At 45.0% G+C, this 14,069-nt stretch overlaps 1 protein-coding gene across 4 annotated transcripts in view; it reads left to right on the forward strand.

The window, feature by feature from the left end:
* rab11fip5a (RAB11 family interacting protein 5a (class I)) overlaps window positions 1-14,069 on the forward strand; it is a 57,359-nt gene that overhangs the window by 28,344 nt on the left and 14,946 nt on the right. For all 4 annotated transcript variants that reach the window (XM_015344599.2, XM_015344598.2, XM_015344600.2 and 1 more), the window contains 2 exons: window positions 6,488-6,999; window positions 8,295-8,940. In XM_015344599.2, the coding sequence (XP_015200085.2) occupies window positions 6,488-6,999; window positions 8,295-8,940 (1,158 nt within the window). The remainder of the gene's footprint in view (window positions 1-6,487; window positions 7,000-8,294; window positions 8,941-14,069) is intronic.

Below are 14,069 nucleotides of genomic sequence, written 5' to 3' on the forward strand. Positions count from 1 at the left end.
GACATGTCCTTTTACTTCAAAAAAGGATATGGTGGTGGAGGCTGAAATTTCTGTTTCCCAGAGCTCCTTGTTAAAGTTTTAGAAGAGGTTTTGGACTTCAGGCTGAGTTTTCCCAAGTACTGAGCTTTATAAAAACATTGAATCTAGGAGAGGATGTGAACTTTAGTGCTTGAGTCCCAAGCATGTGACTTCTGACCGTTTTATTGAAAATTCTTTATCTACAAATGAAACTTGGGCTCGGTTAACAGCTCGGCACCTTTATTCTCCCAGCGTCCTCAGATGGCTTTAACATTTTCACAGTGCTCATCTAATATGTGAGCAATGGAGATGAGTCAGCTTCACTGACTAGTGTCCAGTATCTAATGGGTGAGAAAATGGCAAATGCTGGCCTGCTTTCTCTCGCCACCTTCGGTCTGATCTGAGTCTATTTGCTGCAGCAGGGATTGTAATGATCTTGGTTTCCAGTAAATTTCCAAAGCCATGCATGTGCTGGAGGGCTCTGCAGCTGTCCGGAGAGCCTCAGTCCTTCAGGTCATTAGAGCCACTAACAAGCAGCCTGGAAAACAGGTGAACATGTAGTTCCAGCCACTCTGAACGGATCAGAGATGAAAACGAGCTGGCGGGGACAGGCAAGTGAAGAGTACATTCTTTCTTCATGATATGCTGCGATGTACTATAATTAACTCTTCACGTCGGTCTCGGGCGGATGCGAAGAGTACAGCGCGCTGCTGTGTGTTACACTGCAGCTGTGCTTGATTGATGAGCCTGACCTGGCTAATCTGAGCTCCCATGTGCTTGCTTCAGGGCTGCCTTTGAGAGGTCGCGCTCGTCTTTCTGTTTCCTGCAGATGCGGGCTGCAGGCTGGTGGTCACTGCCCGCGTGCCGGAGCTCTCTGTATCGGCGAGCTCAGCAGGAGGAAGTGAAGGGCTGTGCATCCTGCCAACACACGGACACTCTCCCACTCAGGCCCCCTGCCACTGCCCTGCACGACTCAAGGCTCTGTTCATAATGCCATCTTTTCAGATCTCTTCAAAGTGCCCGGTGAGGCTGCCGTGACTGGAAAGAAGCTGGCAGGGGGTGTTAGGGCCAGCCCTCCACCATCTCATGTCACAACAGGATGGCCTGAACCAGACTGGGCCTCCAGCAGCACAGACTGGCCTTTAGTGATCAGACTCGCAGCTGCACAGGAGACTCACAAGTAGGACATCCTTAGTGAAAACCTCTGCTTAATCTGGTGCCTTTTCATCGTAGACATATATATCAGAAGGATGTTGGGCGAGTGCTGAAAAGCCTCTGTTTGCAGCCTACCTTCTGAGGGGTCCGGTTCCGCCCTGCATCTGTATGAAGGAGTTTCTGCTCTCGGTCTTCAGAGGGCATTCATGGTGAAATTAAATGCACACAGTGCTGTATTAAGAAACCTGTATTGTGAGGCTTTTAAAGAAAGTTGCAGGTATGATATAAAAAAACAAGATTGACTTAAAATATGCTGTATTTCCATGTGAATTTGGCATTTACTAATTAGCTGGCTTAGCTGTGCTCTGAATCGGAGTATGACATAACCATTTAAAACGCTTTACAGTAATGAAGGAAATTGAGTGGTCTGTGATTATAAAATTTCTGATCTGTAGTATATAGTGCAGTATAAATGATTGCTGGCTTATAGCTCACTGTATCTGCCTTTTATAGGTGCTCTATCATTGCTGCAGTATGATATGTTATTGGAGAGCTGATTGATCTGAGAGCAATCGCACATTAGCCTACATTGTGCTTTCTGTCCAGAGATAATTTTAATTACCCACAGACTCTGGAGCGAATGTGTGAAGGTTCTCCTTATAGTCTGCTATGTAGCAAACATCCTCCAGAGTTTCATTAGTTTGATCTTGGTCCCGTTTCCCTTGTTAGTGCACTTTGTGAGCAAAGCTGTGGTTTTGATGCTGAAAGGTCCAAAAGTCTGCTATGTCGGTGCTTTGTGGGCATTGCACACAGCAGAGAGATGGGATTGGGACTCATTGATTGAGACTTCTAATCTGTTCTTACCGCGAGGGTATCCTGGAGCCTAGCTGAAGTCTACTACTCTACCTGTGACCAGGGCATCCTGTGTATCTGATCTGGGCCTCTTCCACAACACTGCCCTGCCTTCCACTGCATTGAATGGCGGAGCAGATGATGGCTCACATCACTTCTGTAGGAATCGATCAGCCAGCCACAGCAGTCTATCTAGAAAGGAGAAAATACAGGGAACAGATCGCATGAGGACAGAAACAGGGGAAAGGAAACAAGGGAAATGACTGAAGGAAACAGAACAAAAGACGAAAGGAGAGAAAAAGGCCAGTCCTGCTGCAAGATGTGGTGTGCCTGTGGAGTGGCACCTCACTCTGTGTGGAGGTGCAGAGGTTTGTTTGACTGTGGGCTCTGGGGGGGCGTGGTTAGCTGTGGGCTCTGGGGCGAGTCATTGGCTATTGGCTCTGGGGAGGAGTGGTTAGCTGTGGGCTCTGTGGGGGGGCATGTTTACAGGAAGTGAAAGTAGGACAGAACTGATCCTCCCTTTCTCTCAGCTTCTCATCTCCTTTTTAAAGAAAAGACATTGTTTTAAAATTTCTTATTATCACGTTTTTTAATCAATGTCAAATCCCCTGATCATGAAAACTTTTCATTTGTACTTCAACTGAGTTAACAGTGCCATGCGCTCATGTGTAAGTGTGAGACTGTGGTAAATCTCTGGTCGTGTCTGGCTACTTGACCAGTCAGTGGGCATCAACTTTATCAGGCTGTGCTGGAATTACATTTGATGACTTAATTCCAGACTGTTAAATGAAACTGTCAGAGTTTTTTAACTGAAACATTTGCTTTTCATTAAAATATATTAAGGAACAGGTGTTCTTTACTTGTCTGTGCATTTTCTTTGTGTTATAAAGTAGAAATCTTAATTATTTAAGGTTAATTTCCAAACCTCTGTGCTCCTTGGTTTCCTCATTTAGAAACACCAGTATGTGGAACAGTTTGACAGGTTTACTTGCTGCACTGTCAAGAACAGACTTTATGCTAGCTTCCTCTAAGTTGCAGGAAAGCAACATTCCTCTTCACTTTGAAAACTAACCATGACCTCTTGGCATCTTTCACAACATCTCAAGTCACTTCACAATAAAAAAGCTCACACATCCACAGATAAGAGTGCTGCAATTTCTGCTGACGGTAACAGGAAACCCGCATCCCTGTGTACAGCGTGGTGTGGCAGGGACATCCTTCCGACAAGACCAGAAGTGCCCATCAGCATCTCCACCTGAGAGTGGCCATAGGGTACAAGCACAAGCCTTTCTGAGTTACTCCCACTGCCCCCTTTCTTCTTTTATTTCCAAGGAGAGAGGCGCTTTTGTAAGAACAAGAGTTTGGACTTCATGAGGTTGTGCTTCATCCCCACAAGTGTGTTTTTGATAGTGTTTGCCTCTGCTCCTTTATGCTGTAAAGCAGAATTGCTGGAGTGACAGATCTGTGATTTGTCTCGGTGTGTTATGTACAGCAGCTGAGGAAGAACATTGACTTTTCAGACAAAAGCAAGCCATTCAGTTCTTCCCTGCTTCTTCACCTTCCTTAACCTTTACTTCAGCCAGTTCCCCTTCGGTACTCAAAATGTGTTCTGGGCTCCCCTATCAAAAACTGTTGAAGCAATTTGTGTTTTTGATGATTTACCTTCTCAAAATATCTGGCTAATCTAGCACCCCTAGAAAGGGCATTTCACACCCCAGGTCACAACAAAAATCTCAACAAGCCCTTTCTTTCAAATGCTGCATACACTGGGCCTCCAGTATAGTAGATTACCTCTCCCACCCCTCTCATAACCTATTTGCCCTCCTACCATCTGGAAAAAGCTATCGTAGTGTACGGGCTAGCTCAACCAGACTCTGTAACAGCTTCTTCCCTCAGGCTGTCAGGCTCCTCTACACCCTGGAATCTACTTGCACCTGCCCCAATTCCAGAAACAGGGTTAAAATCCCCCCAGTGTGTTGTGTACAGTATATTATATTATGTATTTACCTTGTAATTTGCACTGTCTGCACTTTGCACTATGTGTATCCTGTCTACAATGTCCATGTCAGTGTCCTGTCTGTTTTGGACGAGGAGGAACGATATTTCTTTCCACTGTATACTTGTACTGTATATGGCTGGAATGACACATAAACGTGTACTTGAACTTCTTGAGAGAAGATGGCTTTGACACTGACCGTATGATGGGGTAGCTTATTCCTTGAATCACACCTGACATGCTGGTACTGTAAAAACAGGAGGTGCTTCCCGTGGAGACCTATCACGTCTTGGGCAGCAAAACTGAAAATTGGTACTTCGGGATGCGTGTGAAGAGGAGATCACGTGACCTCAAAGCCTGAATGGTTCCTCAGCTTTGAGCCTGACCCGATTCGGCCTCTCTGCTCACAGTAACCAGGGAGGAGGAGAGTTCCAGGAAGAGTCCCGGCTTCAAATGTGGTTTAAAGTAGCCATGATGTGAACCAGTAAGACTGTGGCCTGGGAGTAAGTAAAAAGATAAAACGGGAGTTGTTTTTAAAAGAAACATGAGCTGGAGCAAAATTCAAAAGTAGGGTTGGCATTACAGGAGGTGTTGTACTGCAGAAGGGTCAATAAATCATTGCGTGCCCTCGCAGTAAGAGTGGATGTATCACAAATGCTTGGAAAGTAGGCAGACTTTAAGGTGTGAAGTTTTAATTAAATCGCTTTGTAGCTTTTCGTGCCTGGAGCTGTACTGTAGCACGCTGAATATGTGTGTTTGAGCCTGGGTTTGCCAAAAAACAGTTTCTCAGTACACTTTCACACCTCTGACATTCACAGGTGAGCTTGTTCCCCTGTTTTCTCTGTCCTCCATTCAGGTCATGGTGTTGAACTTCACTCTGCCTGCATAGATGATATGTAAATATTTTAAATTAGTTAAATTATGTGCTGTTTCTGAGTCAAAAGTGTAAAAGGATGTGGTTTAATTAGTGACAAGGATTACTGTAAATCTGGTATCTTTCCACTTTCCTGTGGAACAAAGGTGGTATTTGCCTTGCTGTATTGGATTACAACCCTGGCTGTGAATTTGAGAAAAGCTTTACAAGTGTATAATTTGTAATGGAATGTAATTGTATATCTAGGTAGGTATTTTTTAATGTGGACTGGGATGGTGAGCAGGCATTTTGTCTCTCTGGTCAGACTGAAACACCATTGTTTCAGCTTCTAGAAAGGACGTCATCCCTTGTGAGGAAAGTATCCAAGGGTCTTGCTTGTGTGAATTAGGGTTAGTGTTTCTTGTGCTACACGTATGGTTAGCTTGGTTGAGCTGCAGCCTCTTGTTCTTGTTGATTTGTGGTTTTGTGGTTCTTGTTAACTGTATGTAGCATCTATTTGAAGGTAAAATTAGAAATAAAATGTGGTCATACCTGTCTGTCTGCCTCCTGCCCAGATGACATGGAATAAATGTCATTGATGTGGGTGCTTGTCTTCATCACTTCGACTTACTTGCGGGCTGGGTGGGAAGGCTTAGCAGATGGTGCTAAGCACTTAACTCATTCAGTTAAGCTTGCACAATGGTAATGTAAGATTCAACTGTGCTTTTAAAGGATTCTGTTACTGTGCAGGTGAAAACTTTATTCTGACTAGAGGGCGTTTTCCAACTGCTCTGAAGCATCAGGAGGGGCGACTGCTTTCTCTGTAGGGTGGAGCCTTAAGAGCGTTGTTTACTGTTCCACTTTGATAAATAAGGGCTGAATTATCCAATTAGTAAGGAGCTTGAGCTCCGATCACAATTGTTGCCGATTAGGGATGGGGAGCAGATTCGCCACTTTGCAGCTGTCCCACTCCCGTTAGCCTGATCTGGATGCACCTCAAAAGCCAAACCTGGTCAGTCCTGGAATTGAAGGCCTCCAAGGAAAACCTATCTGCTGCTGCAAAGGGTGTTGGTGGGCAAGTAGTGGCTCTTTACCCTGTGACACAGAATTTCCTTACCAGTGCTGCAATATGGGGGGGCGCGCCGTTCTATGGATGAGACGTTGATCTAAGTTCCTGACTGCTTGGTCATTAAAAATTAGTGTGGCGCTGTTTGCAAGAGTAGGGGTGATATCAGCTATCAGTGGGGACCATAAAGAAAGAGCATTCCAGAGATTTTCTGTTACCGTTATTTGTGTTAAAAGAATTGGGTATACACATTTTGCAACCTAAGCATCCCTTTTCCATTCAGTAAGATGTGGAAGAGAGTTCTTGAACCAAAACTCAGGTTGCTTGGTTCGGCAACTTTTGATTTCCAGCATTTCCAAATTGGTCTGGGTTTGTGTCATTTTTGTCGGTCTCCTCTCCGTCACTTTTCTGCTTCACAGCACATCTGCAAACTTGCATAGTCTTGGTAGCTCACGGACTTGCCCAGGATCTGCAGGCTGCACCTGGGATGTATGTCCTTCCTGTTGAGGTGCTGACTTCGCCTCTGTTCCCCTCCCCGTCTCTCCAGGTGGTACAAGCTGCACTCCAAGTCAGGGAAGAAGGAGAAGGAGCGTGGTGAGGTCCAGATCACCGTACAGTTCACTCGCAACAACCTGACGGCCAGCATGTACGACCTGTCCATGAAGGACAAGTCTCGCTCCACTTTTGGGAAACTCAAGGACAAGATGAAGGGGAAAAAGCGCGGGGAGGTGGAGTCGGCCTCCGCCATCGTGCCCAGCGGCTTCGGGGCCCTCTCTGGGCGGGGGGGCAGCCGGACGGCCAGCGAGGGGGGCGCAGAGGAAGAGGATGACGAGGAAGGAGGACCGAAAGAGGGGAAGAAGAACCGCATGAAGAACTTCTTCCAGAAGAACAAGCTGCGCAAGTCGTCGGACACGCGCTCCAACACCTCCCTGGGCTCGGAGAGCAGCGTGTCGTCCTCTCCGGGGGGCAGCCTGAGCCCCACTGCAGGCATCAGTGTGGTCGTGTCCGACCTGTCCAACTCGCCCAGCAACAGCAGCAGCCTGACGGTGGACAGCCCGGGTGAGTGCGGGGCTCTGCTTCTAGTTGATAGCGGTTTTGATTGGGCCGGCTGTGGTTCTGGGGGAAGGTGCTGCACTCTGCACTGCTGGTGGGGCTGTAAAGGGCTTTTCTTCTCTCCAGAGGGCAGAGCTAGGAGAGGCCCAAGGTGAGCGTCCCCAGCCATCAAGATACTGATGCGTTACTTTGACACCGTTTTTTAGTGGTAACAAACAATTTGATTTAAAGAAGAACCCAATTGAGTAAAACTTTGTATAGACCGGCGATATGCTGCAACATTGAGTGGCACTTAAGCCACGCTGTGAAGGAGGTCAGGGTTTGTGTTAGTGTGGAGTTTCCAGGCACCTCATTTGAGAATAAGAGGTAGAGGTGAAAGATTTAAGCAGCTCTTAGGATGTTTAAATTCTTTATCTGGGCAGGCTTGAGTTAAGAAGGTTCATTATAGTAACAAAATGTTAAATTCTGATAGCCCTTGCTTTAAACAAAATAACAGTGGCATGACGGTATAAAGTTTAAATCACAAATAAAAAAACTTTGTCTGCACACACAAAGCATTGGAAAAAAATCAGAATCTACCTAGAAACATTTGACGAAACGTTCAAAATCAACAAAATATGTGCAGAAGTGTTTCTGTCCTATGGAGAACATCATCTGTCCACTAAATATCAGTGAAAAAAGTTATTTAAAGGCACTAATGTGGTCCTTTCAGTATGCTGCTGAATGTTTCTGCTTTGTTTTTGGGTGAACCAGTATGTGGCTTCTGTTGGGGTTCTCATGGCTGGACTCAGAGAAGAGCAATTCACTGCATTAGGATCCAGAATGCTTTCAACATTCCAGCCATGGCATTTTAAGAATTCCTGTGTTGTGCAACTTGGAGCTCCTGTGCAGAATCTCAAGGAAGTTCTTAAGGGACTGAATCCAGCAGGTTTTCCCATTCTAAAGTAGGAGAAGCCCTTTTAGAAGTGTTAAACTGGCCCAGTTAATATGTGAAGAGCAGAGGTGGACTCCCAGGAGGGACTTGTGCACCCTTGGTTTGGAGGAATGGGGATGTCAGGGCCCAGAGGAGTGAAAAACTTCAAGACTGGGTTCAAAGGCCATAAATAAACACTTAGGGGAACTTAAAAACAGTGGTATTATTTGAATTCAGACAGTGAAGAAAAATGTCCCATGTGTACGATTTTGTACACTGTTTGTTGTAGCTGCATTTCTTGACGAGTTGATTTTGGTATTCATTAAACTGTGTGGACGCTTCACTTCTTCAGTTCTCTTAATGTCACCTCCTCCTCTTGTTTCCCCAGTCCACACGATCCAGCCCTCGCCCAGACTGCAGACCCACAAGCGGGCGTTCAGCGACGAGGCGAGCCAGATTGTGGCCACGCTGCCCCAGCCGCGCTCTGTGGAGACCCTGAAAGCCCAGAGTGGGGTGCTGTCCAAGTCCTCGCTGTGCATCAACGGCAGCCACGTGTACAACGAGCCGACAGCCGCCGCGGCCCCCTCGTCAACCCTGCCGGCCTCACTGGGGCTGATGCCGAAGTCCGCGCCGCTCTCCCGCTCGCTGCAGAACCTGGCCAGGAAGAGCGAAGAGAAGACACCCTCTGACACCCGCAGGTGGTCTCTGGACAAGCCCGGGAAGGAGGCTGAGGAGAAGTTGGGAGTGCCGTCTGCTCCCGAGCACGCCGAGAGGGGTGGGGCAGCCTCTGCCCGGCCGGAAGGCAGGCCGGTCCAGGTTGCCACGCCGATGGTCGCCGTGGCAGCGGCGGCGGATCCCGCCGGCGAGGGGAAGAAGCACAAGCTGAACCTGTTCTCTCACGGTAGGAGCGACTCTGCAGGAAAGGGCGGCGAGGGCCCCAGGACCGCGGAGCAGAGCAGCGGCCCTGTCCAGCCGCCTGCAGAGGAAAAACACAAGGGCTGGTTCGGCTCCAAGGACGGACAGAACAAACCGAGGTGAGTGCTGGCTTCAGGGCTCCGGCTCCTGGCAGTGGGAATTCTGTATGGCACAGGAGGCTTAAAGTGCAGTTAGTGCTCCGTATGTTAACCTTGAGGCTGTAGCTCTGATGAGCTGGACCTGCTCAGCAGGCTAGGATGTCCAGATGGGGTATCTCAGATAGTGCCACCCAGCAGTCTGCTCCAACACACTCTTAAAGTTCCTTAAACCCCATTCCTGCATCCAGGCAATAAATAAGGTAAGGAAATACTGTATGGTGTTGTTTTCTTCCATAGCTCTTCAAGAAACTTTCCCTAACCTGTCTTTCTTGGTCTAGCTACATACAGTACCAGGGCTGGGAGGTATAGTGCAGGTTAGATTATTCATCTGGGCTTTTGGCTGACAGCTTTGCACAGGGTGACTTAACGCAGGTCACAGTGAGAGAAATCTAATGCATTGTAAACACACTTTTAATAATGTGACTTTGTCAGGTGTGTCTCCGCAGGTTATTCAATAAGGAGCTGAGTACCCGTGTGCAGTGAGGTGGGAAAGAGGTAGTTGTGTCAGTGAGAGTAGCAGGAGAAGTAGGAACAGAGAGTCTACAAATGAGAGGAGGCCTTTCAGACCATTCTGGCTCATATGGGTGCAAAGAACATGTAGGTTTAAAGGGATCAAGGCTACAGCTTTGGCCCCCTTTTATATCCCAGTTTGAGGTCGGTCACATCGGTCCTAAGATGGGTGAATGCACTAGGGACGCAGTTTGTCACCTGAGCCTCGGGGCAAGAATTATTTATTGTCCCCGCCTGTTTATATCGACACATTTAAAAAAAAACATCTCCTAATGTGGATGTCTAGGAAAAATGTCCATAAGCAACTGTGGGAACAGCGGTGATGTGGAAGACTGGACCAGCCTCTATGACCTTTCCTGGGCACCTTGTTTGTACAGGGATAGGGCAGGCTGCTGGCAGGCAATGTGAGGATCGTCCAGTAACACAGTAACCCAGCAATTAAAAAATGAACCAGGGCCCAAAGCACACTTAATAAAATGTCATTTTTAGTGGTGTAACACTGTTTTAAACATGGATGGGCATTTAAGAAAGCAAAGGACCTGTCCTTTTCAGATGTGCATTTATGATAGCTGAAAGTCACTAGTGATGTTGCTGACACTAGGAAACGTACTTCATGCTGGGAGGTGTTTAGAAATCAATGTTTAATGACAAATTTATCCAGGACAAAAGATCACACTTCATCCTGTGGGCAGCCTACTTCAGTTAGGCAACGGCCAGTGGTGTATTTTTATATTGAGTGTCAGAAGAAAACTTTAATAGCAGGCATACTGGCATTTTACTGACATGACCGGTAAATTCATCATGCTGATTAAAATTTAATTTGGAGGTCTCTATTGTCATAGTCTCAGCTGTACATCTATGAGATCCTCCACTTGGTAGATGCCATGTTGTCCGATCTTGTCCCTTTCCTCTGTTGGAGCTGGACAAATTTATTTAGTTTTGTTCTGTATGCCCATGCCTGGTGCTTGGACAAGTGTCTACTCATAAAATCTGAATCTGCACTAGGAAGCACTGCTGGCACTATGGTGCTGTTCTCTTGGGAAGTGTTTGACTGTCTGGCTCTGGTTGGCAACTGTGGGAGGAGAAGATATTTTACCACTTCAAATTCTTCTCTGTGGTGATTCTGCTGATAAAAGATTGCACATAATATAATTTAGACTTTTAACAAAGACTAAATCAATGCCAAAATGGGATTATTGGCCACAACGTAAGAAGAGGCAGAGTATGTTTAGTCTCTTCGTAGAGCTGTGCTGTACAATATCACACATTATATGTATTGATTATGTGGTGATGTAACAATGCAGCCAGTGAGATGAATTATAAAGGAATATCTAATGTATAATTTGCATCTTTAAGTACACTTAAAGTCTCTTTAAGTACTGATCACAACAAACTTAATTTAACTTCTGATTTTCCCCCTAAATGAAGAAAAAAATCTACATGCAGAACATGAAACTTCACCATATTTTATCTTGGTGAAAACCTGTCCATGTCTCCCTGTTTCCGCTAGTAACATTTCACCTTAGCAAGGTGGAGGAAATGTTGTCTACATGTAATTAACAGGATTGCTTAGATCTACACTGCATTCTTCCTTTTTCTTTTTCTTGAAAGCAGCCTGTGCTTGCATAACTTTGAATGTTTCTGGAATATTGGTGCTCATCATTCTCATCGCTTAATTAATTTGGACAACAGGCCTCATAAATCAGAATGACTTGTCTAGCTCCTGGCTGGCTGAACTGGTACAGGTGCTCATTCAGAGTGATCTTGGTGTTACACAGGAGGTTTACATATCCAAACTGTATTTAAAAACCCAGCTCCTTCAGTGCAATCTGTATGTGGACCTTTTCCTGATGTCGTTGTCAGCTGTGTGTTGCTTGACACTGGGCTACAACCTGACAGTATGAGACACTACATTCTCTCCTGCACAAAGACCTAATGTTTTAAACCTTGTAGGCGATGCAACAGCTCTGGTCTAATAGTATGCACTATTATGAAGGCCATGGTAAACATTTCCTGGAGTTTATGATGAAAAACACTCTATTTCACCATCTGTCTGGTCTATTTTAATTTGTTATTTAATAATTTAATTTTAATTAACATAAAGCCAGTGCATTAGTACTTTAATTAATTATATAAGGGAGGGTTACTTATATCTTTGAACCATAGGTACTATATACTGTAGTACATTAGGAGACAGTAAAGGGGTGGACTTACATCATATGTGAATTTGGCTGTTAATGACCGTTCTCTGCACTGACCTTTCATGAATGTCAAGACTACAGTATATCTCTGATTAAATCTCCTAAGTGCAAAATTAACTGCAGGAGTGATCAGTAGTGTCAGTGTACAAACAGTCGTCCACAAGAGAACAACTTTAACAGCATCGGAAACGGCAACAGGTTATAAGGATTCCTGGTGACCAGCTGGTATGCTTAATATAGTACAGAAATCTGGCATTGATCTCAATGGAATCAGATGTTAATTGGTTTTAAGACACCTAAAGGTAATACCTTGCTTATCTAAACATACAGTAATGATGGAAGAGGTGAACTATAGGGTTGAAAGGATTTCATATGAGTGTGAAACTGATTTACTGTGTGACTAAAGATGTCTTTGTATTCTTCCTGTTCCAGGTATGTAGAGTCCCCTGCTGAACGAGTGGTATACCGTTCTTTGTTTTCAGTTTGCATGCACTGGGCTCTTTTTTCAGGGGTGTTGAGTCTGAAAAAGTAAATGAGACAAATTGAAGATCTCAGTCAAAGTGTGTGATGCAGTCTCTTTATAACACACACTCACACAGTCAGGTGGAGCCGATGGATGGTTTCTAGTCTGAAATGGGTGTCCTAGGATTCACAGCTCCGCTTTCTCAGGCAGGTAGCAGAACACGGGAGGAAAGGAGTGCCCTGTCCTAAGTCCCATTTGTCATGTTGCAGCTTGGCATTGTTTATCTAGTCAGAAGTTCTATCTGGTGTGGTACTGGCCAGGTTAACTAGGCTCTGCAGGTACAGCCTTCCATTGTGGTATTAAGGAGCCAAGTGAAATATTTCGGATAGGTTCCGTAAGACCACATGCCAGCAGACTCTTACATCATAAACAATGAAGACCCTGCAGTGCCTGTGTAATACAAGCAGGGTTACTAAGCACAAAGGGCCTATAAGCATTGATAAATTCTTCCACTGTGACCTGAACATCAGCTTGCTGCACATGTAAATTCTCTGTTAAACCTGCCGAAGGGAGCACACGGCAGACTGATCTCCAGTACAGGGCCCGATTGTCCTGAGGGGATCTCGGCAGACCACAGACTCCCACTTCGGCTCCTACTGGACAGAGCAGGTGTTTGCAAGATCGCAATTGTAGAAATCCTTATATGGCCTGACAGCGGCACAGTGAAGACATTTCAATAATAAACCTGAAGTAGCTTTTATTGTTTTTTTTATTGTGACACTTTCTTGATGAATACCTAAATTGACAATTTGCCTCAAATGTAAGAAGCTTATTAAGCAGAAACAAGACTTAATCTGCAGAAATTTGATAATTATCGTTTATGAAGCATCTTTATTTGAAATTCCGATTGAATAGTTAAGACATTTTATGGCACCTTCCACAAGATTAAGAGCTTTTTATATTATACATAAATAGGATCTGGTATTTAAGAAAGTTAGGTCAAAATTATTTTAAATTAAATGAACGATAAATCCTCTTCAGAAATAAGGAAGGTTTCTCTCTGCTAGCTTGCACATAAAGTTGGGGTAGCTCCTGCAGCCAGGACACCCAGAAGATGGGAGCCGGTGTGGGATGCAGCAGTATGAAAGCACTCACATGGTTTCCCTGTCAGAAAAAAACACATCTAAACTGCTAGCAGGTAAAAAAGAAGTTCTTTGAACTTATTAAAAAAATGCCTCACTGTTCTCAAATGTTCTGCTAAATTATTTACAATCCCTTTATTTGATGGGAAAATGAGAAAATACTGTACAATTTAATTTAGTTTAATACTGATACTCCTTAGTGTCATTTTAAATGTGCATTAATAAATTTGACACAAATATTTAATAACAGGGCTTTGCTACATCCTGCCTGAGAAAGTGTACGGAAGAAATCAGGGTGTGTCTTGCAGTGGATCCTTGGCTTTTGGTGTTGGCGTCATTCAGTTTGCAGGCTCGGTCTTTTCCTAATGCAACGTCTCCTCCAGTTCAGCAGTAGTTCCTAAGACGCTCTGTGCAACAGTGTTTGAAAGCTCTCACACTGCTGTGATTAATATCACTGCTACTCTCTTATAGGCAACAGGAGATCTGCTGTTTGTGGAATGGGCTGGTTCCTGCAGGATCTTGCCACATTAAAAAGGGCAGGCTTGATCTGCTGATGTGCATACAGCATAATATCAAGCACAGTGGGGGGCAGACACAAGCACAGATATTATGAAGACTGATGTTTCAGCTATAGGTTAGGAAGGGCTTGGAGGAGACTGACTTTTTCCACTTAATAAATTCCCTGCTTATTATTTTGGAGGGGTATGGGTTTCATTTGAATACAGTGGGGCTCTGTACCATTGAACACAAGAAGGGTTGCACATGAGAAGAGGC

The sequence above is a fragment of the Lepisosteus oculatus genome, chromosome 1 (assembly GCF_040954835.1).
Source record: "Lepisosteus oculatus isolate fLepOcu1 chromosome 1, fLepOcu1.hap2, whole genome shotgun sequence".
NCBI lineage: Eukaryota > Metazoa > Chordata > Actinopteri > Semionotiformes > Lepisosteidae > Lepisosteus > Lepisosteus oculatus.